The 24,777-nt window shown below is 35.9% G+C and overlaps 1 protein-coding gene across 2 annotated transcripts; it reads left to right on the plus strand.

Annotated features, from left to right (window-relative positions):
- Positions 1–313: 313 nt before the first annotated feature.
- LOC131147258 (uncharacterized) lies at positions 314–17,121 on the plus strand. 2 transcript variants are annotated; one of them, XM_058097037.1, is made up of 7 exons: positions 314–473; positions 620–785; positions 1,067–1,132; positions 10,526–10,600; positions 14,068–14,197; positions 14,285–14,410; positions 16,670–17,121. In XM_058097037.1, the coding sequence occupies exons 2-7, from the start codon at positions 628–630 to the stop codon at positions 16,811–16,813; spliced, it is 699 nt and encodes a 232-aa protein (XP_057953020.1). In that variant the 5' UTR covers positions 314–473; positions 620–627; the 3' UTR covers positions 16,814–17,121. The 2 variants fall into 2 exon arrangements, with proteins under 2 accessions (XP_057953020.1, XP_057953019.1); XM_058097036.1 differs by having other exon boundaries at positions 332–539.
- The last annotated feature ends 7,656 nt before the right edge of the window (positions 17,122–24,777 follow it).

Here is a 24,777-nt window from a genome sequence, read left to right on the forward strand (position 1 = left end):
TACTTTAAAATTATATAAATTTCTTTAAAAAAACCTTGACATAATGAGAAAAAAACAAATAATTGTCATTTTTTTTTAATTTGAACTTGTTCATAAAATGTTAAATTATTTATACTTCTTAAAGTATCTATTTATAACTCATTTATTAATTGGACAATTTTGAATTTATGATTTACTCATTAATAAATTACGGTAATTGAACCCAACCTAGTCCGTTTTAATATTATCCGATTTAAACCGGATTGTGAGCCTCTCGTAGGACTATTTACGTAGTCATACTATAATTTCTCGTTTCTATTTGGTCCGGCCCTTCAAATGAACCCAAACCGCGGACTCCAGGTTGATCAATGCACGGCTGGGCTAGTCCAATGCAACTTTGGGCCCGGCCCACAACCGGTCCGGTCGTGGTGGTACCATCAGTGAGCCAGATGTAGCCCTCGGCACTCACTTCCCGTTGCCATTGCCGTCCTCAGGTAGCTGCCGAGCCTCTTCTTCTTACTTCGCAGCCTTTGCTCGAGTCACTGTTAGGGTTTAAGGAGGTCTATAGCAAATCCACTGTGCTTTGTTGCACACAGATTCTAGGGAAACTTCTTTCATCTTGACTGCCCGTTCCCTGCAGACCCAGAGATGCAGAGATCGTGTGCGGCGTTGGTTCGCTCCGTCGCTACAACCCGAGGGTTCTGCACTGCAAGCGCTGATAAGATCGTTGCATCCGTGCTCTTCGAGAGGCTCCCCGTCGTCATTCCGAAAATCGATCCTGTGGTCTACGCTTTTCAGGAATTTTCGTAAGTCTCACTTTCTTTGCTCTTTTTGGTTCCTGAGAGGAAGCAGGAAATGAAATGAAAAAAATAAGTAAGAAAAAATGGGTTTTTATGCATTGGGAACTCTGCCTGACGGGAGTGTTTATCTTAATTGAGCTTTTCCAGTCCGTGGAAATGGAAACTGAGACAATGCATGATTTTACAATATTCATTTTTAAGTTTTTGTCATGTTCCTCTGGTTTCTTATTGAATAACTGTAGACGAATAAGCTTCTTTTCTCTTTCTTTGGGGGGGCTTTTGTATAGGTTCCGGTGGCAGCAGCAATACCGGCGCATGTATCCCGATAAGCTCCTTGAGAAATCTGATACTAGGTAAAAGTGTTACATTTATTGATTTACTGACTTTGATGTTATATGCACCCGTATGTGTTTACGGGGAGACAAAATGTGTAGTTGGATAGAACTCTAAGCGCTTCTTCAGCAAAGCAAATATGTCTAGTTCTTACCCCTGCATTAGTTTGTTTCTGTTGCACATGACTAATCCCCTTCTGCTTGGCCATGGCATCTTGCTATGGATTTGTGTTGCTCTAAGTTTTGGGGCTTTTTCAATACATATTCAGGAATCTTTTGCTGCAGTCGTTTGATGTATGTTAGTTATTTTTTAGTGACAGTTGTGTGCATGTTTTAATTTTTAATTTTTTGGGCTGAAATTGTTGTTTTGCACAGATTGACTTTTTAATTTTTCATTATTATGAAATTCATGTTTTTGCACCCTTAAAATGAAGGTAGAAAAGGGAAATTCAATCATCCCATTTAGATAAGATCAAAGAATTAAATTTCGAGACTTAAGTACTGAAAATTTTCAATGGCGATATCAATTTTGCATTTGGTTTTTTTAAATGAAGAAAGCGTGTTTTTTATGCGGTGTTTAAGGTGCAATAATTGTAATACAATAATCATATTAAACCTATTCAATTAATATAAGTCATAAATCAAACTAAATTCAGTTATTAATGCGAATAAATCTTGAAAATGTTTTAGCTAATACCAAAGTTCATTTTTGCATAACATTTCAAAGTTTCAAAGTTATCATTCATATTCTTCTTGTTATCATCTTTATTTTGAAAAATAATAATGTTGGCGTGAGCTGTGAGAAAATGATTTGGGAAAGATAGCTGGAGATGTAAATGCCCATTACTGCTATGATATTTGTATTACCGAAATAGGATTAGAAATTCTCTATTTAAATGTATATTTTTCAATGTAAAAGAAGAGAAGAAAATAGAAATTATTCTCTGCAGAATTAACTGCAGATTTAACATGGTATTAGAGCCCTGTTCGCCGCTCGTGCATGAACGCACGACCCGCTCTCGCCACCGTAGCCCCCACATCATTAATCTGGCAAGGAAGTGTAGGCGCCCTTGCCGAGCGGCAACAACGATCCTTTGAAGAAGGGCTGCACGAATCCAAGTCCCCTGCAGCCGGAAAATCCAAATCTATGACGAGACGACGGCGCTGATGCCAATTGGAATTCTAAATCTCCGTCGTTTGCTTCATTCTCTCTTGATATATAAAATTCAAAAAAAAAAAAAAAAAAGCTTCCAGGTTTGAATCTCTGCAAACCCAAGATTCTTGTTTTTCCTTTGAATCTAAAATATTTTCGGCATCAAACACGTTGACTCGTGCGAAACATTGATTGTTGATCACTGATTGTTGATCGTCGAAAGCCCCTGCAACTCTCTCCTGAGGTGGTTCTTCTCTGCTTGGTTCGTCTGAATTGATCTAATTTGTTTACTGTTAATCTGATTACATGACTTTCTCTTGATCCTGTGAAAAAACACCCCTCTGCACGACCTTGCATCTCGGCCACACCCCTGCACTTGTGGTTTGGCTAAACCAGCATCTCGGTTGTGATACCAGATTGGTGCAAAATCTCGACCAGCCCCTTAACGCCGATTTTTGAATTGTGCTCGTGGCCATCCTTGCCATACCACACGGAAATGATTTCAGAGTTTCCTGTGTTTCTGTGTTTTGTTTTTTACGGTGTTTGCTTGCAATTCATACTGAGGATTTTTTTGTGGACGCCTGATCAAATCTTGAGCTGATTTGTTATAGGAGGTTTGCAATTTTTTTTGGTGCACTTGAAATCCAAAAACTTTTCTTTTTGCACTTGCTAGTTGCTACCTAGTTTTTTTGGTTTTCTCAATGGAGGATTGGCGATCTTGGCACTTCTGGTACTATTTTATTTAATTCTCGTCAAAGTGCTGATAGTACTATGTGGCTACTTGACTCCGGAGCCATAGACCACAAGCCTTTTGCAGTTACTAATTTTACTATGACATCTCCACCACAACGCACTAGTGTTGCAAATGCTAATGGGGGTGTCTCTCCGGTAACAGGGGCCGGATTTGTGTCTCTGTCTCCTTCCCTCCAATTATCAAATACGTTACTTGTACCATCACTTTTGCATAAATTACTGTCTGTTAGTCAAATTACTACAGAATTAAATTGTGCTGACCTATTTTATCCTACATTTTGTCTTCTTTAGGATATTCTCACTAAGGAGATAATTGGGCGTGGTACTAAAAAGGGGGTTCTTTACTACATGGAAGACATTAGCGTGGGTCATGCTCATCATACAGAGTGATGGGAAGGAATGACAAATTTGGCTGTGCCATCGATGTCTGGGGCATTCAAATTTTAGTTATCTGAAACATTTATTACCTGATCTTTTCCCTAATGTGGTGTTGTCTGACCTTCAATGTAATGCCTGCATTTTAGCAAAAAGTCACCGTACTTCATATCCACTAAGTATGAAGAAAAGTACTATTCCCTTAGCTTTAGTTCATTCTGATGTGTGGGGTCCTTCTCCTATCTCTATTGGATCTGGTGTTCGTTGGTTTGTTATTTTTGTAGATGATTGTGCTCGCATGACTTGGCTTTACTTGATTACACATAAAGGAAGTGTTAACACATATTTCAATCATTTCATGCAATGATCCAAACTTAGTTTTCAGCGAAGCTACGCGTTCTCTGCTCTAATAATGGTGGTGAGTATGTTAACCAGAGTTTCCACACCTATTTCGAATACCATGGACTCATTCATGAGACATCGTGTCCTCGGACTCCTCAGCAGAATGGCGTAGCTGAGCGGAAGAACAGCCATATTCTTGAAACTGCACGAGTTTTACTACATGGAGCTCATGTGTTGCCTCGATACTGGATTGATGCGGTGGCTACCGCCGTATATTTACTTAATAGCATGGTTTTAAATAAAGGCCGCGACCGTTACGTAACGCCGTTACGTAAAGGTTTTTTGGGTTACCGATACCGTTACACACCGCGAAATCGGTGGGAAGAAAAATCACAGTCGTAGCGGCCGTTACGGACCGCGACCGTTACGTAAAGGCCGCTACAGCCATTACGTAACCGCTACAGGACTGTTACACCAAAAAAATATTTTATTTTTTACTTTTTCTTCTCACTTTTTCTCTCTCTTTCATATATCATTCTCAATATTCCAAGTGGCAAGAGGGGGAAAAGATTATAATGAGGATGACAATGATACAAAATTTACTTTTTCTTTAAATACTCACAATAGATGCATTAATTAACAATTTCAAAATACTAACTTGTTAAATTTTTTTTTTTTTTTTATTAATATTAGTAATGTGATATTTATGTTCTTTATTTTTCAACTTCAACCTTCTTTCTTTTCTAGCTATTTTATATTTATATTATTCGTATGTCTTATGTGTCTAATAGATTAATGGAGTGTATAATGTATTTTATTTTATTAATTCATTTAGCACACATAAGAATTTATCACAGATAAGAACAATGAGAAGTATAAATACGTGCACACATGTAATTTTCTATCAATGATGGTTTAAAACAAATGTAAACTTGTTGCCCTTACCAAATAACTTAGTTACTCGAACTAAAGGGTCCAAAATACACTAAAACCCTTTCTAAGAATGGCCAAAAGCTTAAAACATGCAAGTACGCTAATATGCACAAGGTTGTGCGTGCTTCAAAAAAATTCACGGCCGTTACACCCGCTTCCCATTATGTAACATCCGCTACTCCTGCTTCCCGTTACACCTGTTACCGTTACGTTACGCTACCCGCTACCGCGATTTAAAACCATGCTTAATAGACTACCCTCCAAAGTCTTAAATTTTAAGACTCCACTCCAAGTTTTGGCATCCCATGTCTCCCTACCCATAGCCCTAATGCTTCCTCCACGAGTATTTGGGCGTGTGGCTTATGTGCATCTTCACAAAAGTCAACGCACCAAACTGGATTCGTGTGCTCTCCATTGTCTTTTCTTGGGCTATGCCGTGCACCAGAAGGGATATCGGTGCTATGATCCCTCTACCCAACGTATCTATGTGACTATGGATGTTACCTTCCTGGAGTCCAACACTTTTTTCCTAGCCCTCAATTCTTCTCTTCAGGGGGAGACACGAGGTGAAGAGCATAATTGGTTGCACTATGACTGGCCAAATATTGAAACTGTGGCGGATGAAGCACCAAGTCCAGGGTTGGTTGAGCTCACAAATGAAGCACCAAGCCCAGGACCGGTTGAGCCCATAGAACATAATACATCTTTGGGAAATAATACGACTTCGGAAGCTAAATCAAGCTCCTCCCTTTCCTTAGTATCTGCAGACCCATCTCTTGAGAATATTCTTGAGGTAAGTACTCTAGACACGCCTTCAAATACAAATGACATGAATACTCTTGCTAGATATACATTACCTTTTAGGGAAAATCGTGGCAAGCCACCGAATAGATACTCTTCAGATATTGAAGAACGAAGATCAAGGTATCCGATTGCCAGCTACGTGTCTACCAGGAGATTCTCCGAACCCCTTAGAGCATTTGTGCATAAACTTTCCTCAAGTCAAGTTCCAGCCGGAATTCAGGAAGCCTTGTCTGATCCAAAATGGACTCGGGCGATAAAGGAAGAAATGGCGGCACTACTAAAGAATGACACATGGACCATAGTTCTATTACCTGAAGGAAAGAAAGTAATAGGATACAAATGGGTATTCTCCATCAAACATAAGGCAGATGAAATGGTCGAAAGGTACAAAGCAATATTGGTGGAAAAATGCTATACACATACATATGGGGTAGATTATCAAGAAACTTTTTCACCAATAGCAGAAAGTAAGCACTGTAAGGGTATTGTCATCTCTTGCAGCTAACCTTGATTGACCTTTACATCAATTTGATGTAAAAAATGCCTTCCTACATAGCGATCTTGAAGAAGAAGTGTACATGGATCTTCCTCTAGGCTACACGACATCCACTGAAACTAAGGTCGTGTGCAAATTGCAACGAGGACTATATGGATTGAAACAATCGCCTCGAGTGTGGTTTGGGCGGTTTAGTCTGGCAATGAGAAAATACGGATTCAAGCAAAGCAACTCAGACCATACATTGTTCCTGAAGCACAAATTGGGTAATATCTAGATTACAGAAGGAGTTGGTCACCGAATTTGAAATGAAGAACTTGGGAGGACTCAAAGTACTTTCTGGGAATTGAAGTTGCCTGGTCTAGACAAGGAATATTTCTTTCCCAAAGGAAGTATGTGTTGAATTTATTAATTGAGGTAGGAATGTTGGAGTGCAAACCAGTTGATACTCCAATTGTTCAAAACCACAGACTTGGGGAATACTTAGACCAAGTACTAACAGATAAAGGGAGGTACCAAAGGTTAGTTGGGAAACTTATATATCTCTCACATACTCGTCCAGACATTGCATATGCTGTAAGTTTAGTTAGTCAATTCATGCATAATCCTAGTAAAGATCATATGGATGCTGTTACTTGAATACTGAGACACCTGAAGTCCTCGCCGAGGAAGGGACTTATGTTTTCAAAGAATAGTCATTTAAGAATTATCGGCTATACAGATGCAGACTGGGCTGGAAATATTTCTGACAGAAGATCTACTTAAGGTTATTTTATGTTTGTTGGTGGGAATCTTGTTACACGGAGAACCAAGAAACAGAAGGTGGTAGCACTTTCCAGTGCTGAAGCAGAATTTCGCGGAATGGCAAAAGGGCTTTGTGAACTACTTTGGATCAAGAGACTACTTTCTGAACTAGGTTTCACCTCTACTTCAGAAATTGATCTCTTTTGTGACAACAAAGCTGCTATTGCAATATCCCATGATCCAGTTCAACATGACCGTACAAAACATGTGGAAGTGGATCGGCATTTTATCAAGGAAAACCTGAAAGCAAAAATTATTCGATTTCCATTTTTGAAGACCAACTAGCAGACATACTCACAAAGGCAGTATCAAGCAAAGAGTTTCACAACTCACTCAACAAGTTGTGCATCAAGGACTTGTATGCATCAACTTGAGGGGGAGTGTTGGCGTGAGTTGTGAGAAAATGATTTAGGAAAGATAGCTGGGGATGTAAATGCCCATTACTGCTGTGATATTTGTATTACCAAAATAGGATTGGAAAGTCTCTATTTAAATTTATATTTTTCAATGTAAAAGAAGTGAGGCAAATAGAAATTATTCTCTGCAGAATTAACTCCAGATTTAACAAATAAAATATAACAAAGAGAAACTATTTTATTTAGATAAGTAAATAAAGAAAAATTAGTAAGAGAAATTTCAAGTCAGGTTTTGAATCTCGATTTCAATTTCAATTTCAAGGATATTTTGTTCCATGGGTCTATATTTCAAGGAAAAAAATGTTTTGCTGAAAATTTTCAGATATCAATAAATCTTGAATGATTCATGAACATTTTAATGGAAAATTAGTAAGATGGAAATTAGTTGCCATTTCAATTTCAAGTGTAGCTGTCCCACACGAAAGCGGATATGTTGACAATTTTCTGGAAATTTTAGACCATGGATAGGATTAGTGTGTGTTTTGTAGCCATTCATTCGCATTGAAAGCATGTAGTCAAAGGTGCAAGGTGCACCAAGGTGCAAAGGGTAGTTGGAGCTGAGGCACGAAAATGTGAGGTGAAGGTGTGTGCCTAACAAGGGTGAGGCACACATTTTTAAAATTGTGTGTACAATGCCTTATATAATGGATAAGTGATCTATGAACCCATTAGCACTAATACTTATTCTCAACAAAAAAAAAAAGAAACAAAAACAAGAACAGAAAAAGGGTTTTGGAAGCTTATGGTGCAAATGAATTTTGCTATGCATCCCCAAGACTGAGAAGAGCAAGGTTCTCACCTCAAGACTGAAAAAAGCAGTCTGGGAAGTCATAGAGTAACACCAACATGCCTTGTTCAAGGGAGGCAAATCATGTTGCTGCCCTCATTGATTTGGAAATTGTGGATAGTCACTCTGGAGCTGGAAAGGGAGGAATTGTTTGCAAACTTGATATGGAAAAATCCTTTGACCATGTTTGTTGTGATTTCCTTTTGTATGTTGTAAAAAAAAAAGGGGGGGGGGGGTTGTTGGAAGCTCACAACATCCTTCCCCATTCTCATCAATGGCTGCCCTTCATGGTTCTTCCACTTTTCCAGTAGATTATGACAAGGAGATCCCCTTTCTTCTTTGCTTTTCGTCATTTTCATTTAGGTTCTTAGCCTCTTGCTGCGAAATTCCTTGAGGGAACAAGACTCTTAAAAAGGTTGATGGTGGGAGGAAATGGTGGGGAGTTGGGAGTTTCTCACCTTGTCTTTGTGGATGATACCATGATCTTCTGTGAGGCAGAAGCTCATCACACTTTGAATCTCAGATACCCACTTCTTTGCTTTGAAGCAATTACTAGTTTTTATTTTATTTTATTTTATTTTAATAAGAGAAGCAATTTCTGGATTGAAAGTCAATTTGGGAAAGAGCAAGCTTATTGTCATTGGAGATGTGAATGGTGACAATTTCTTGGCTGTTATCATGGTTACCAGGTGGGGATCTTTCCTTTGAACTTCCTTGGTCTCCCTCTTGGTGTCAAGATCAAGGATAAAAGGATTTAGAACCTATTGTTGAAAGATTTGGAAAAAAAAAAAAGGGTTGTTGAAAGCACAATTACCTCTCTAAAGAATCCTCTCTAATCTAGACCCACTCTCATTAAAAGCGTCCTCAACATATTCCTTGTTCTGTGGCCAAAAGATTGGAAGACAGCGCGAAAAAAATGATTTCTTTAGGGAAATATGGCGGAGTTTGTTAACTTCATTGAGCTAAATGGGATGTTGTTTGGCAAGCAATTCCAAGAGGTGGCATGGGTCTCAAATCTCTTAGGCTTTTCAACAAGACCTCCTTGGTAAATGGATATGGAGATTCATGAATGAGGAGTTATTTTGGAGAAAGACTATTGCTTTAAAGTATGACCTCAATCACAATGGGTGGACATCCAAGGATCTCAGGCTGCCCTTATGGGGTGAGTGTTTGGAAGTTGATCAGGAAAGGGTGGGAGGATTTCTTCACGTTCATCCATTTCGGTGTCAGAAATGGGAACAAAACTTTCTTGTGCAAGACAGCTGGTGCGGTTCATTGCAGAGTTCTCAATTTCCTGCAATTTCAGTCTTGCCTGCAACAAAGATGCTCTGGTGAGAATGTATGGGGATCACTCCGTCATGGGGCAGCTTGAGACATTCCTTTTGTTACAAATGGCCATGGTTGAGCTCAATTTTTTGCTAATTTTTATGGCCGTCATTATAGAAATGCCCCCAGTTGGACCAATCTGGATGTATCTTTATGGAAGCTCAACATAATAGCTACTTGACAGTCAGCTCTTTATACAAGCAAGCTGGACAGCCCCTCTGAGGCTAGGCTTAATTTCCCTTGTAAATCTATTTGGAAAACTCTTGTGCCAACCAAAGTTGCCTGTTTTTCTCCCTTTTTCCCTGCTTGGGAGGCAACTTTGGGGAATATAACCTTCAGAGAAGGGCTTTCACCTGGGTCAATAGATGCTTTCTATGCAAATAAGTTGCTGAATCTGTAGACCACTTACTGCTCCACCCCCTGGACCAGATTTTTTTTTTATTTATTGAGTCTGGCCACTGCTCTTATGGGACAGACTAGGCTGCTGAAACTGTGGTAAGGAATTCTGGGCTTCAATGGGTATTTCTACAAATAGATAATGGAGAAAAGCTTGTCATTGATCCCACTCGCTATCTTCTGAATTGTCTGGAGAGAGAAAAATGCTAGAGCTTTGAGGAACAACTATTCTCCCACAATCCGCTAGAATAGATGGCTTACTACTCTTTTCAAGCTGCTTTAATGGGCAGTACACACTGGAAACACAAATTTTGATCTCTTCGATGCACTGTCACCTTGTTGATCCATCTTTTTTGTTTTCTTCCTCTTTTATTTGGTTTTATACATGGCTGGCGTCCCCTTGGTGCTCTTTTTATGACATCTCTCTGCTGAAAAAAAAACCCTTTAATATTATAAACAATGTCTTATTTAACATATATAACGAAATATTCGTTGTGTTATCTCTTAGTCATGAATTTTGGATCTTTTTTTTCAAACTTCTGTGATTACCATGAAGTCCTGTTATTTTCAAAGCATGACTTACCTTAGCTTTGTAAATGAGTGTTATAACAGCAACAAATAAAAGCAGATACGGGTCCATTTCATTTAAGCATAGGATTTTCATTTTTCAGTCATCTTTTGATGTGGCACTTTGCGGCCTGCATTAGTGTGAACCTGCTATAATTGGAAAGTTTCAAGATTTCCCCCCAGTTATTCTGATACCTTTTTGCACTAATTTTAATGCTCTTATGCATTAATAAATTCTGAGCTGGTTATATTTTCTTTTTAGGGGTAAAGGTGACTACAAAATTGAATACACGCCAGCTTCACGGATCACAGAAGCTGATAAAACTAACGATCTAAGGTAAAGATGAGATTTTTACATTTACTTGTAGGATACTGGATATATATTTTTTGAGTTGGTTTCCTTACCTCCCCTTTTTGGATTAAAAATATATATATTGGAAATGTTGGTAAGCTATTTGGCAGTTATATTTGTAGTTTATTGTTTAGTATTGAATTCTGTAACTGTGTTAAGCCATTCACAGAAACAGAACAACCCCTAAAACTAAAACTAAAGAGAAGACACTAATAGCTCAAACACAATTACTGCCCATCTGTTGTATGGTCTCTTCTTACACTTCGCATTGTAGTGGAACTTGCACTACCCACTGCATTGTTGGTCTCTTGCTTCTATCTTCCTCCACTTATAAAATGCCTATCTCAAGCATTGTTGCTGCCCGTTTCCTGGTAAACTGCCCATTCAATCTTGGATCCCCAATTCCTCCATTCAAGTCTTCTCCCACTTGGGTTTTCCTTTTCACTAACCTGACAAATCCTGTGAGTGCTGATTCTTGCCCCTCACAGTTGCCATCCTCTGCCACTCAATTTGAAAGCATTCCTCTCACTATCTTTAGAATCACAACTTCATAGCTCTAAACATCAACTTTTCCATTACTAGGAAGGTCTCAGAGTCCATTCTGGAGCCTTGCATCCTCTGGTTCCTTGAATCCTAGATAACTCTGAACTGGGGCCACCTCTTTAGGACAGCTTCACCAGAATGACATCTGCAATCTTGGGTTCAAATTCACTGTCTAGAAGTATATTTTGGAGCTTCACAGCATAATGGATGATCCACTCTAGGCACTCATTGTGCAGGTATGCCAAACCTTTTGCCATCCCTATCACAACTTTGAACCTTTCTTTCCATCTAAGAAAATTCAAGAAGAACTAGTGTTTGTCCGGAGACTGATTTTCCACATACTCATGAACTAAGAGTCAGTATGTTCTGAACAGAATCTCCACATTCTCATTAGTCACTAAGTTCATGTGATCGATTTTTCCTATTGTGCTCATGGCTGCCCAAAACTCTTCTTCCCTTTGAGTGACATCTCCCCATTTCTTCACTGCCACCATCCTTTCCATTTGTTAAAACACCCTTGTAAACTGCTCCAAAAGAGCCCCCTTTACCCAGCTCTTCCTTGAATTTCCAGGTCACAGTATTCAGTTTGGCATAACTAAATCTCTGAACCGACTTGATTTTGCAGTATATCCATCTTTTCACCAAAGATGGCACTCAATTATTCCTCACAAAAAGGAGCCACCAAGTGGATATGATGAATAGAACTTCAATCAAACTAATCAAAGAAATTAACCAATAGAAATAAAGTGATCTCACCTTCGTAATTGGCAATGTTGTACATAGAACGCCCATTTTAGATACGTTGGATCCATGTGGGATCAAAGCCATTGAGAACGGTGGCTTCTAATGTATCATCACTGACGGGTACTCAAATATCTTCCTCCTGGAAATTTGGAGACTTGTAGCCATTGAAAAGTGCACTTCTCATGTAATGGTGCTTTTCTTTATTTAGCCAATGTCAAATGCTTCACAGAGGCAATCCTCTGAAGATATTTTCGTTCAGGATTCTATTGAAATATGCTTGCTGTAATTGAGATCAAATCCATAGTAATCTACCCGGTTTAGCTACATAAATTTTGCTCGCTTAGTATGAGAATGGCTTTGGGTGAACAGAGGCTTGCAACCTTCATTCAAGTTAATTGTCTTAACCCAGGGGACAAGATCGGTTCTGGTGTATAAAAACAAATTGTTTCTCCGACACAGCCCGTGCACTTTACACTGTTCCTCAAGAGCTTCCCAGGGTACCACCCACCCCACTCTTGTTGAATTGCTGAAGCTACTAAGGCCAAGGTTTCCATTATTATCTATTGTTAGTGTCCTCTTGATCCCAAAACCTAAGTCAGCAGCCCTAATTGCTGTTTATAGCTTGAGAAAACCCATCCATTTCATCTAGAAAAGCTATTCTTATCCGATTTTGGAATGCACTGTAATCAGGATCGGGCCAATACAAGCTAGAGATATCGGGTCCTTCATTACCAATACACCAGTCTTCAGACATTATCATTATCAAAATAGAAACTAAAATACCCAGAAGAGTATCTTCCTTTTTCTTTTGTAGATACAGGAGTACCAAAGCTTTGCTGTAGGATTGCACCTTGTGGGTCTTTTAGAACAAGGTTTCCAGTATTCAAAAGCTGTCTTTGAAGTTTGAAATTTGTGTTGGTCTCCCAAGCCATTGAGCTATTGATGTCGGTTAAGACTTAAGACCGACACTCCATCTTGGCCTAGTGTACTTTTCGAGCCCTTGCCATAAACTGAGCCGTCTTTGTTAGCCATCCAAACAACAGCTCTGTAAACTGTTAAACATTAGTCATGTTCTGCAACCCATAAAAGCCACTGGTCCATGTTACATATGGGGAAACTAGAAATTCTGTTTTTAAAGTTTTGATAAATTGCTCTTTACTCCCTATTAACTTTTTAAACCATGGCATTTAACTCTCTAAACTAGCGAAAAAATTGCAATATCATTCCTGAGCACATATGACTATCGATTAGGCTAGGTGACTATCAAATGACTACATTTTATGAAATGATTTTTACCTATATAAAAGTTGGAAATGAGCTCCATTCTTGCCAAAATTGGTTTGGCAGCAAAATGAGCTCTATTCTCTTTTCCATCAAAGGGTAATTGCTGATCTGAGATAAATGTGGACCATTATGTTCAGTACAGCTACCAGGGGCATAAAAGCCATTTCACAAAATGTTTGTGTTAGTCAAGTGGCTTGACGGCAATTAGTGGTCATATATTCTTAGGTATGATATTGTTTTTTTATTTATTTGTTTCTGATTTTTATTTTGTTTTTTTATTTTATTTTTGTCTTGTTTTGTTTTGTTTTTTGTTTTTTTTTTGTTTTCTCTTTTTTTTTGGGCACAAGTTTGGGGAGTTAAATGCCATGATTTGAAGTTCAGGGAAAAAAAGTGGAATCTATTGAAACTTCACTGGCACTAGAGATGTGTAATTTACTCTGATTCTGTTTTTTGTTATATTTCAGGATAAATAGACCGGGATTGTGGATGGTTCATTAGTGTTATATTACAGTAGTGCTTGTCTGGAGGATTTTGACAATCTCGTGGGATGAGTCACGTTAAGAAAAATATAAATTAGAAAGTAGATCAATAGAAACCTCTGAACTTTTATTGGAGAGTTTACTTAGAATTTACATTAGTGAAATGTGAGATGCGAGCTGTGTGGGTGGGGAAAATGTATTAGCCCAAAATCCCGTGGTCAGCAATTTATTGTCGGAAGCAGATTTGAAGGCAAAACTCAAGTAGCCAGTGGTGCTTCGACTAATTAATATAAAATTTTCAGCTTATTCAAGTCGCCCACACACACAAGAGAGGTGGAGTTGCTTGAAGGGGTTTATATTTATATGATGAGTAATGATAGATCTTTACGATTGTTTTTTAAGGTCGTTACAGAGAGCACTTGACAGAAGGCTTTATCTCCTCCTGTTTGGCAACACATACGGTGCAACCGATGGGAAGCCGGTCTGGCATTTTCCTGAAAAAGTTTACGAGGCTGAAGAGACATTGCGCAAGGTTCAAGTTGCATGTTGTCTTTCCTGATCATCATCATGTTCTCCATTTTACCGTAACTTCTGGATTCCAATTGTTTGCACTTCGCAGTGTGCAGAGTCTGCTTTGAGATCTGTCATTGGAGACCTTTCCCACACATATTTTGTTGGAAATGCTCCTTTTGCCCATATGGTTATACCACCAACAGAGAATGCACAGGATGCTCCACCTTTCAAGGTAATTATATAGCAAGTTACCTTTATTTTTTTATTGTGATGCTTGGATGGCCCCTTTTCCCATATGCATGTGTGCTTATTGAAACGCGATTCTCCAACCCCAAGGATATTGTCTCTTCCCTTGTGTAGTGGCGCTTTGCTTTCTTCCTGTAGTTTGGTTGTCTGATGTATGTGAATTAAATAGACGCGGATAAAATTCAACAATACTCCCTTTTCAAAATATGACACTCTTTATCTCCTGTGTTTTTGAAAACTATCTTGGAACCCCGTAAGATTTAATTTTATTGATAAAATGAACCTTCTGTTAGTTGATTGTTAGTCAATTATTAAGTTTAGTAAAAAAAAAATTAAATTTTATCCTTACTAAAGTGGTAAATTAACCCTTCCACCCAATTTTGATTAGATAAATTTAGAGAATAACATTTATATAATAAATTAAGTTGAAAAATTAGTCATTTAATTATAGTATGTTTTAAAAATTAAACTTATAAGTGAATTGAACACTCAACGACTAAGTCGGATCAATTAATTGACATAAGAATGATAACATATTAAAGTATTATTTTTTTTAAAAAAATATAATAAATAAATAATTATAATTTTAAAAAATGCTTAAATAATTATATTGTTACAAAATATTTTGTATATATATTTATTTCATGAAAATTAAATGACTAAATATAACTTTAAAAAATATAGTTAAAAAATCAGTTCAAATTATTGTGACTTACTTTTAAGTCTCATTGAATGTCATATTTAATAACATAGCAACTCAAATAAAATTAGGAAAAGTCAGTGAATTGTTTTAAACAATAGTCAACTAATTAATATAAATTTGAGTTTATTTTATTCATCTATTATTCATATTTTTAGACAAAAAATCTAGCATCCAATTTTATAACTTTAATTTATAAAGAATGTAAAATTTTAGTTTATCTTTTTTTAACACTATATTTGATAAATTACTAAGATTTAAAAATATTGAACTATGTTTTATTTGTTTATGATGTGTTTAGTATTTTTTTTTTTATTTAAAAATTTGAAATAATAATAATTTTTTTTTGTTATGTTGATGTCAATTGGTTCCAAATAAACAAAATAATTTGAAAATCAATTAGGTCTTTTGAGTCACTTATTTATTTTTCAAGAGATTATACCAACTATTTTTTCTATTTAATTTATTAAACAGGTATCATTTTTGAATATCATTTTATTATGATTAATTTTTTTTTTCACATATATTTAACGGTTGACTAACGGTTTAATGGAAGGTTCATTTTGTTAATAAAATTAAATTTGAGGGAGTTCTTTGGTAGTTTTTGAAAATACAGGAGGTGAAGTGTCATTTTAAAAAACTGCTAAATTTTATCAATAGACAAAGCATTTATAAAAAAGGTTCAATTATTCCTTAAAAACTAACCGTAGCATAGCTTAATAGTGAAACTGTGCTTTCATATAAGATTATTTAAATTCGATTTATCAACAATTTTGAAAAAGAAAGGAATTGGCATTCCCATGGTGCAATTTGTGAATAGTTATTTCACTTGTTATTTACTTTATGCGACATAATTTTTTGTTTAACTAATTGTAACTAACTATAACTGAACTATTCCTACGGAAAAAATGCAGCTTTTCAAGATTGTTAAAAAATAAAAAAGAAAAAGAAAAGGGCAGGCTGGTGCACAAAGTTCCTCTGTATGCCGGATCCTTGAAAGGGGCGGAGCATGATGGACAAGGCTGCCTTTTTTTATTTTTTTAAATAACAATCTTGAAAAACTGCATTCCTAATTTAGCACATTTAGGCTACCTTTGGTTCATAGGAATAGTTTAGTTATAATTAGTTACAATTAGTTATACAAGGAATTATGTTATTAGCATAAAGTAAAATAACAAAGTGAAATAACTATTTACAAATTTCACTGTGGAAATGTCGATTCTTTCCTATTACATCTTGAATGAAATAATAAAGAATGCAAGGAATTTGATGTTATTCCCAATTTTCCCACTCTACTCTATCGTATTCCAAAAAAAATAACTATTTCACAAACTGAACTTAATCAATGAGAAATTTGATGCCTATTTAGCAACTACTATTAAAGTTTATTTATGATTATCAGCAACAATCTTCAGAAACTGCATCCTCACAGAAGATTCTTTAAGTTGTATTTAGCGACAATCTTCAAAACTGCATTCTGATTGAGCACATTAAAATTTTGATGCTTGTTTATCTTTTAAATCCTTTTGCCGGATTACTTGTCAGCGATTCTTCTTCAAATCTCAAGTGATTGCAACCAACAAGTTCAACATCGGCGAGTGTGAGGATCACGTTTGGGTGACAAAGGACGAACTAATGGAGTATTTTCCTGAGCAAGCTGTATTCCTCAACCAGATGATCATCAGCTGATGCCATCCACACCATCATTTGCAAAATTCGCAAGCTGTATTCCTTGGACGACCGCCAGTTGATGCTATCATCATCCTTTTTTGTCATTTCTACACAATTTTCTAGTAATGCATCTTGTAAGATTCTTGCATCCCAATCAATGGAGTGGATGCCAACTATCTAAATGAAGAGTTTAAGGTGTCGACATAGAAGATCGAGATCCAGACGAGGGTTAATATTTATAGTAATGAATCTTTCTGTCAATTTCATTCAAACGTCAAATGCATCATAGCTTCTGGTGTTGAAGTTTTTGAATGGGCCTTTCAAACTTCTCTCTCTCTCTCTCTCTCTCTCTCTCTCTCGTTAGTATATTATTTTTTCATTCAGATACATGAGATAAAGTTGGCTATAAAAATAAATATTTTGTAAAATTTACAAATTTAAAATTAATTTGCTTTAGTGATTTACTAGATTGTCATTGGTTTCATCTTCTATGTTTTGGATTTAGATTTTATGCTTGTAACTTTTTGTCATGTTTGATTTATAAAATGGATGAAATTGTGTCACGAGTCAAGCTTGCACATGACATTCTATGTGCTTACGACTGCTTGCTTTATGTATGTACACCTAAAAAGTAACCAACCGATCTGAAATTAATTTTTAAATCATATTTATTTTTAAAAATATATTTAATCATTTAATTTGCATGAAATATATATAATAGGTATTTTGGAACAACATAATTATCTAAGTATATTTTTCTTAACTATAAGTATTATTTAGTTATTATATGTTTTTAAATTTTTTAAAATAATAATTTAATTATGTTGTCATGTATATGTCAACTAATTGATCCAAATCGATTGTTAAATGTTTGATTTATTTATAATTTTAATTTTCAAAACATTTTGTATTCAACTAATCAAAATTTTAACTTAATTTGTTAAATTATTGTCATTTTCTTAATTTATCTTATCAAAATTGAATGCAAGAATAAAGTTGTAAAACTTAAATTTTTTACTAGAAACTTAATGATTGAGTAACGGCCGATTGACGGAATGTTATGGATTTCAGATTTTGGATTTTAATTTGTGTGGATTATGTATAGAGATTCTTCTATCTAAAGCCATACATATTCAAGTTTAAACCCCAAAATTCATGATTCTAAGTATTACTTTATCTAAATTTTGAAAAATTGAAAAACAAGTTGTCTTTTTTTTTTTTTTTAAAAACAAATTCCTTATTTTCTATCTTTTTAATACAAATATTAAAAAATTTAAAAATAAGTTAAAAATTTTTATAATTATTTTAAAATTTAAAAAATAAAAAATAAAAAAATATTTTTCACAGACCCTAATTTAAGCTTTAAAAAATTAGCCACTATTACAAATAGATTATTAGCCCTATGTTTATTTATTTATTTTTTAGATATCGCCCGGTGTCTTGGGCTTTCGTACTAGACTAACACGCAGAAGGTAAATCGCGGATGTGCACTGTGGCGGTAGGCCTCGAACCCCAGAGTTCACCTTTGTTTAAGGCCGTTTGATGCAAGTCCTTACCACCTGAGCTTATGCTCGGGGCCGCTCAACGTATATTTATATTGAGAGGCTTAGTGTTTCTTTAATTGACAAGAAAGGTGAGATTTTGTCCATGTATGACTGTGTTTAATCTATTTTTTTTTTCTAGACCATCGATAACTCATATTTAGCGTATTTGACCTTCATATTTTAATATGCACATTTTTCGAAAATGTATAAAGTAAATAATTTTAACCAAGTATTTAATTTCTTTGTTTTTTTTTTTCTCTTTCGAAAGATTTATCAACATTCATGATCAACATAAACCCTATTTTTCATTTTCTTTCCAAACATAATTACTATAAATTAAACTTCAAATTATTTCTTAAATACTTTCTCATGTCTTTATATGCTACCTTAGGTGACCTTTCACGTGTTAAAAGTCAATCACAATTTTTTTTTGGATTACGCACCGAGTTTCCACGTGTCAGTTTTACGGTTCACGTGACTAATCCCGCGCCCCTTGAAGCCGACCCCACAACTTCAAAGCCAGGTAAATTTCAAGAATTCAAGGACAAAAACAAACCCGAGAGGATTTGAACACCTGACCTCGCGAGAAGCACTCCCGCAACCTGCACTATCACCTGAACCACACCTTGGGGTAAGTCAATCACAATTCTTAGAGACAGAATATTTTGTTACGAATATATATATATAGTTAATGCTTAATATGTGTGTCTGCGTTCACATGTTATGAGTATTGAGTTGAACACGTGCTCCTCCTACTGTCTCGTTAAAAAGTTTTAAATTAAAAAAAATCAATTAGTTTGGCGATGACTTGTGGAAGTAGCAGCGCTGAAGGGGTTTTTGAAATTTGTTTTGGTGCACAGATGAGGATATACGAGTCGTGCCCTGAGCTTGAGAAGTTCTTGGACACCGGAAAACTGGAACGCATAAGCCGACAATGCTGCGATGCCTTCGGAAGCGTGAACGACAAGTGCTGGACTATCTTGCTCAAGTCCTTGGATTTACAGGCTTAGGACAGAGAGCTGATATTCGACGAGTGCAACCCCTCTCTGTCTCCTACTGCCTTGCCCCGGCCCACTTGCGTAGTTGATCTGAAGTTTCCTTTTTGCAAACGAAGCAAATGAGAGAGACGCACTGGCTGGTTGAATAGGATTGGGTTGGGGATATTCTAAATGATCCATTAAAGTTTGCAACTTTTTTTTTTATTTTATTTGTTGAAGTTAATTTTCTGTTTGAATCTTGGGAAAATTGTTCCTCTCATTGTGTAGCTCAGACCCCAAAAACAAAATGCTTGATGGTTCAAAAAAATGCATGCAACCTTAATAATTGGTTTTTATATAGACACACCGCTAGCTAAGACCCTTGCTATCCATAAGGAGGACTTAGCAAAAAAAAAAAAAAAAAAGGGCAGCTCGGTACATAAAGCTCCAGCCGGAAAAGGGGCGTATCGCAAAGTGTTTATAGTATGCAGCCTTACCTTCCATTTTTGTAAGAAACTGTTTCCAGACCTCGAACTCGTGACCTCCAGGTCACACGGTGACAACCTTACCGTTGTGCCTAAGCTTCTCATAGATTTTTGAAAATAAAGTTCAACTAAGATTTTTAAGTCATGTAACTAAGTTAGTATATGGTACGGAGTTTTTTTATGACAGATATTCCATAATTTTTTTAAGTTATAAGAGTTGACATTAATTGCGTAATTCAAAAATAACACGAGCTTTTAGAAAAACAAAAAAATAAAAATAAAAATAAATAAAGAATGTAGGTTGCTAGCTAAGTATAGTTTTAAAAATTTGACATTATCACTTTTGTGATATAGAGATATTAGAAAGTCAAAACTTTCATGAAGTTATTACACTAAAATGCATGTTAATACCTCTTTATAATTTTGTAATTTATTTCTTAAAATGACAATAAATATTAATTAAATTAATATTTTTTATAATATCTATTAATAACTAAATTACTAAAATTATTAATCATTACATTGGTTATTTTTTTGTTGTTTCATTTTTTAACTACTAATAATAATGGTTTAATACTTAATACTGATTGAAATAATAATTTCTATGACCATAATTAATAAATTAAATAATTTATATAAAAATAAATAAAATGATTAACATAACTCCCCATAAATAAAATAATTAGTATTTCATTTTTTTTCATAATTTTATTATTTAATTGAAATTTTGACACTCCATTCTTTTAGTTTTTTCAAAACTACTAAAAGATAAAATGATAAGTTTTCAAAATATGACACTTCATTCTTTTAGTTTTTAAAATTACCAAAAAATCCCTTAAGGTTTAATTTTATTGATAAAATAAACCTTCCGTTTTTTGACCGTTAACTTAAGTGCAAAAAATAAAATGTTACCCTTAATAAAATGATTATATTTCTTAAATTGATAATATATATTAATTGAATTAATATTTTTCATAATATCTATTAATAACTAAATTACCAAAATTATCAATTATTACATTGGTTATATTTTTTGCAGTTTAACTAAATGACTAATGTGATACCCCATGGATGAAAAACTTAAAAAGATTAGATGTTATTACCCATATCAATAAGGTACACATTTCTTTTCGGGAGCTTTCCTATAAGAACTCCATGATTAAGCGTGCTTGCCTTGGAGCAATATTAGGATGAGTAACCTCATGGGAAGTTTTCTTAGGAAATGTGTGAGTGAGGACAAAACACACTGAAAATGACACGTGTTGATCTGTGGAGCCAGTTAATAGTCCGATAAGGCCCGCCCCCTGTTGTCTGGTCCAGGTGGAGGAGAAGAGACGCAATGCTCCCCGGCGGATCCAGGTTGGGGTGTTACAAATGGTATTAGAGCCAACACCCAGCCGGAAGTGTGACGAGATTCACATCGCCTGATTTATAAATGTGGGTTTGTAACGAGGATGCTACATTCTATAAGCGGGGGAGAATGTGATACCTTATGGATGAAAGACTTAAAAAAATTAGATGTTACTACCCATATCAACAAGGTGCACCCTTTTTTTCTGGAGCTTTCCCATAACAACTCCACGGTTAAGCGTGCTTGCCTTGGAGTAATATTGAGATGGGTGACCTCCTAGGAAGTTTTCTCAGGAAGTGTGTGAGTGAGGACAAAACACACTAAAAATGACATGTGTTGATCTGTGGGGCTAGTCATTAGTCCGATAAGGCCCACCCTCTTGTTGTCTGGTTCAGGTGGAGGAGAAGAGACGCAGTGCTCCTTGGCAGACCTAGGTTGGGGCATTATAACTAGGGGTCATAGTTTTGAAAGGATTAAACCCATCAGCTACTAAACTAAGCCTGAAATTGTAAGGATCTGAAGAAAAATATAAAAATCATTCATAAAAAAGCTTTCCATGCTAGAGAATCAGCTAAATATTTCATCAAATTATCATTTGTTTGACCTTCTACATGTTATCTCATCAAAGATGCAATTTTTGAGGAGATAAACAACCTTTGCAATCTTGGCTAAGAGGAAACCAACGTAAAATTTTGACAACTTTTTCCTTGCTTATTGGATATATGATCTCCTTCATCAAATTCAAACCTATTCTCATTTACTTGCTACTTTGAGCTACCACATTTTGGACATATTCCATCATTTGCATTCTCCTTTTGAAATAATGTGCAACAATTGGGACAAACATCAATCTTTTCCTAATCAAGACCCAAAATCTACATATATTTCTTTGCCCCATAATTATTATTTGGCAACAAACTATCAAAATGGAGCATATCCTTCATTACTTCGAGCAACATAGAAAAATGGCTTGTTACTCCATCCACTAAGATATTTTAGATATAAAACCACAATAGTTGAGAATTTTCTATACTTCTTACATCTGTTACAGAATGGCTTATTAGCGTCTTTAAGTAACTACTAGAACTTTTAATTTGTTGCATAATAGGCCTTCTTGATCCAAGTCATGAAAGCCATTTCCATCTTCAAATGTATCCCAATTTTGGCTATGCATTTGGAAGACTTCATGCAGTGTGCTATGCATATCTCCAATCATATTCAAGATCTAGTGGATTTGACTCACATTGGCTCGGGTAGATGGCCACTAGACTTGGATTCTGCATAGAAGAACTAATTACAATAGTTTGGGCTAATCCTATTACAAAGAAGGTGATCATGTACTACTTAATTCATAGCTCCACTGTAATGACCCAAGGAATTATGGTATTTCAATAATAAAAGAAGGTGGGAAAGGAAATTATAAAGGGGGTCAAAGCAGGTCCTCGTTGACGAACGCGAAGAGTTCGTCGACGAAGTGGCTTATTGGGATCGTTGACGGGGACACGTGTCTCATCGACGAGAAGATATTGAGAGATTATATTCAGTTCTAAATTTTGTCGACAAGGAATAGGTGTTCGTCGACGAACTTCCTTAGTGGCATCATCAATGAAGTGACGTGGCTTGTTGATGAGTGCATATGTATAAATAGCTTAAACTCGATTTTTTTACAGGAAATTTCATGAAAAATCACTCTCTGTCTCTATCTGTCTATCTGTCTCTCTCTCTCTCTCTCTCTCTCTCTCTCTCTCTCTCTCTCTCTCTCTCTCTCTCTCTCTCTCCTGTTCGTCCCTTCCCCCTTCTCTCTAGGATTTTGGGCCGAATTCTCGCCAGTTCAACAATCCGAGGTCACCACGACACTCCTGGGAAAGTTTTCTTCAAGTTTGCTAGAGTGGATCGTTGGTGGGGCTTTCTTGAAATTCATCCCAAATTCAGAATAAAGCTTTTATTTAGTTTTTGGCTTTCCTACAGTTGTAGAAAATATAGTACTCGAAGAAATACTAAAGTTTTGTTCAGGAGGATATTGTTTTCAGGGTGTTGAACGGGAAACCCTGTGGGTGTAAGACTAATCGTTGCAAGGGACTTTTCAGAAATCAGGTAAGGGGATAAACTAAGTTAGTCTTTTTATGGAAATATATTTATTATTTTACAGCATTTAATTTCAGGTAAATATGTATATTGTAAAATTATATTTAGAAAATATTGCTGTGAACAGGGATATGATTTAAATATGTTTAATACCTCTTCTATGTGGCATGAGTAATATTTACCATGAAAAATTATGATGATGAGATATTATGTTTACAAAATAAGTATGTTTTTACTGCTTCCAGGAATATGTTAAAATGATATAGGATTTTATATGATATATCGGCGTACGGGTCGATGATTTTTATATAATATATATCGGCGTACGGTTCGAAGATTATTATATGGTATGTCGGCGTACGGGCCGCGAGTTCTATATGAAATATCGGCATATGGGCCGAAGGTTTTTATATGATATGCAATACCGGCGTACGAGCTGTGATTTATAAAATGCAAAATGACGACGCAAGGGCCGAAGATTTTTATGATATGTTATGCAAAATTACATGAAGATATTAACTTGACAATTACTCTTATGAAATAGCAATGTCACTATTTGGAAATATGTTATATGTTATTAGAACCTGGTTGGTTTGGTTTAAGCTATCACGAAGCATGATGCCGCAGTTATATGATCACGATCATAATTATGTTAGTGCTACCGCTTGCCGTACGGGGCAGTGGGAGATTGGCAGTTGATGTGGTTTATTGTAGGGCAGGCATTCCTTTGGTGTACGGACTAGGAGGGGAAGGCCCATCATACTTATAGACTTTTACTTTGACTCGGTAGTGGTCGGCCAACCATTGGCGGGTCCCACCTTCGGACCGCACAACCCAGTTATGTGGGGGTAAGACATGACACCAGCCAGCTAACCATCCAGGATATTTTCTATGTACAGTTATATGAGATGAAGTATATATATGGAAATTTGGTATGTTATATCATGTTATGATTATATATGTTTTCCCAGATATGATACAGACAATTTATCAAGTATGTTATTGTACTGTTATATGTATAACACCAAAATACTCATGTTGTCATACACTGATATTAGTTTATTTCCCTTACTGAGAGGTGTCTCACCCAAAATTATATAAACATTTTTGGAGCCCCAGATAGGAGGGCGGATAAAGCTCTACAACATTAGAGTTTGGGTGTTCTACCCTGTTGGAAGGGTAAGTCTTCTACTAGGGTTAGACGGATTTTTGGATAATGACCCTAGGGCTTGTTTTGGATATTTTGGGTTGTGTGTATTCATATGATGGTTGTAGTAAACTATGGTATTGTGTGGTATGGTAGTTTGATATGTATATGATTTCGCGTTTCCTGCTACTTAGGTATCAGTATTGTATGTCAGGTATACCTCTGGTACCATAGGTTTAGGTGGGTTATGATTTATTAGGATGATTGTGATTTTCCAGGATTATTATATTGAACATGTTTATGAAAAAAAATGGTAAAATAAGCAGGTCGTTATAGTTTGGTATCAAAGCCTAGGTTGCTAGGTTCTGTAGACTTTAGAATGTAGTGGAAACG

Source organism: Malania oleifera, chromosome 1, assembly GCF_029873635.1.
Source record: "Malania oleifera isolate guangnan ecotype guangnan chromosome 1, ASM2987363v1, whole genome shotgun sequence".
Lineage (NCBI taxonomy): Eukaryota > Viridiplantae > Streptophyta > Magnoliopsida > Santalales > Ximeniaceae > Malania > Malania oleifera.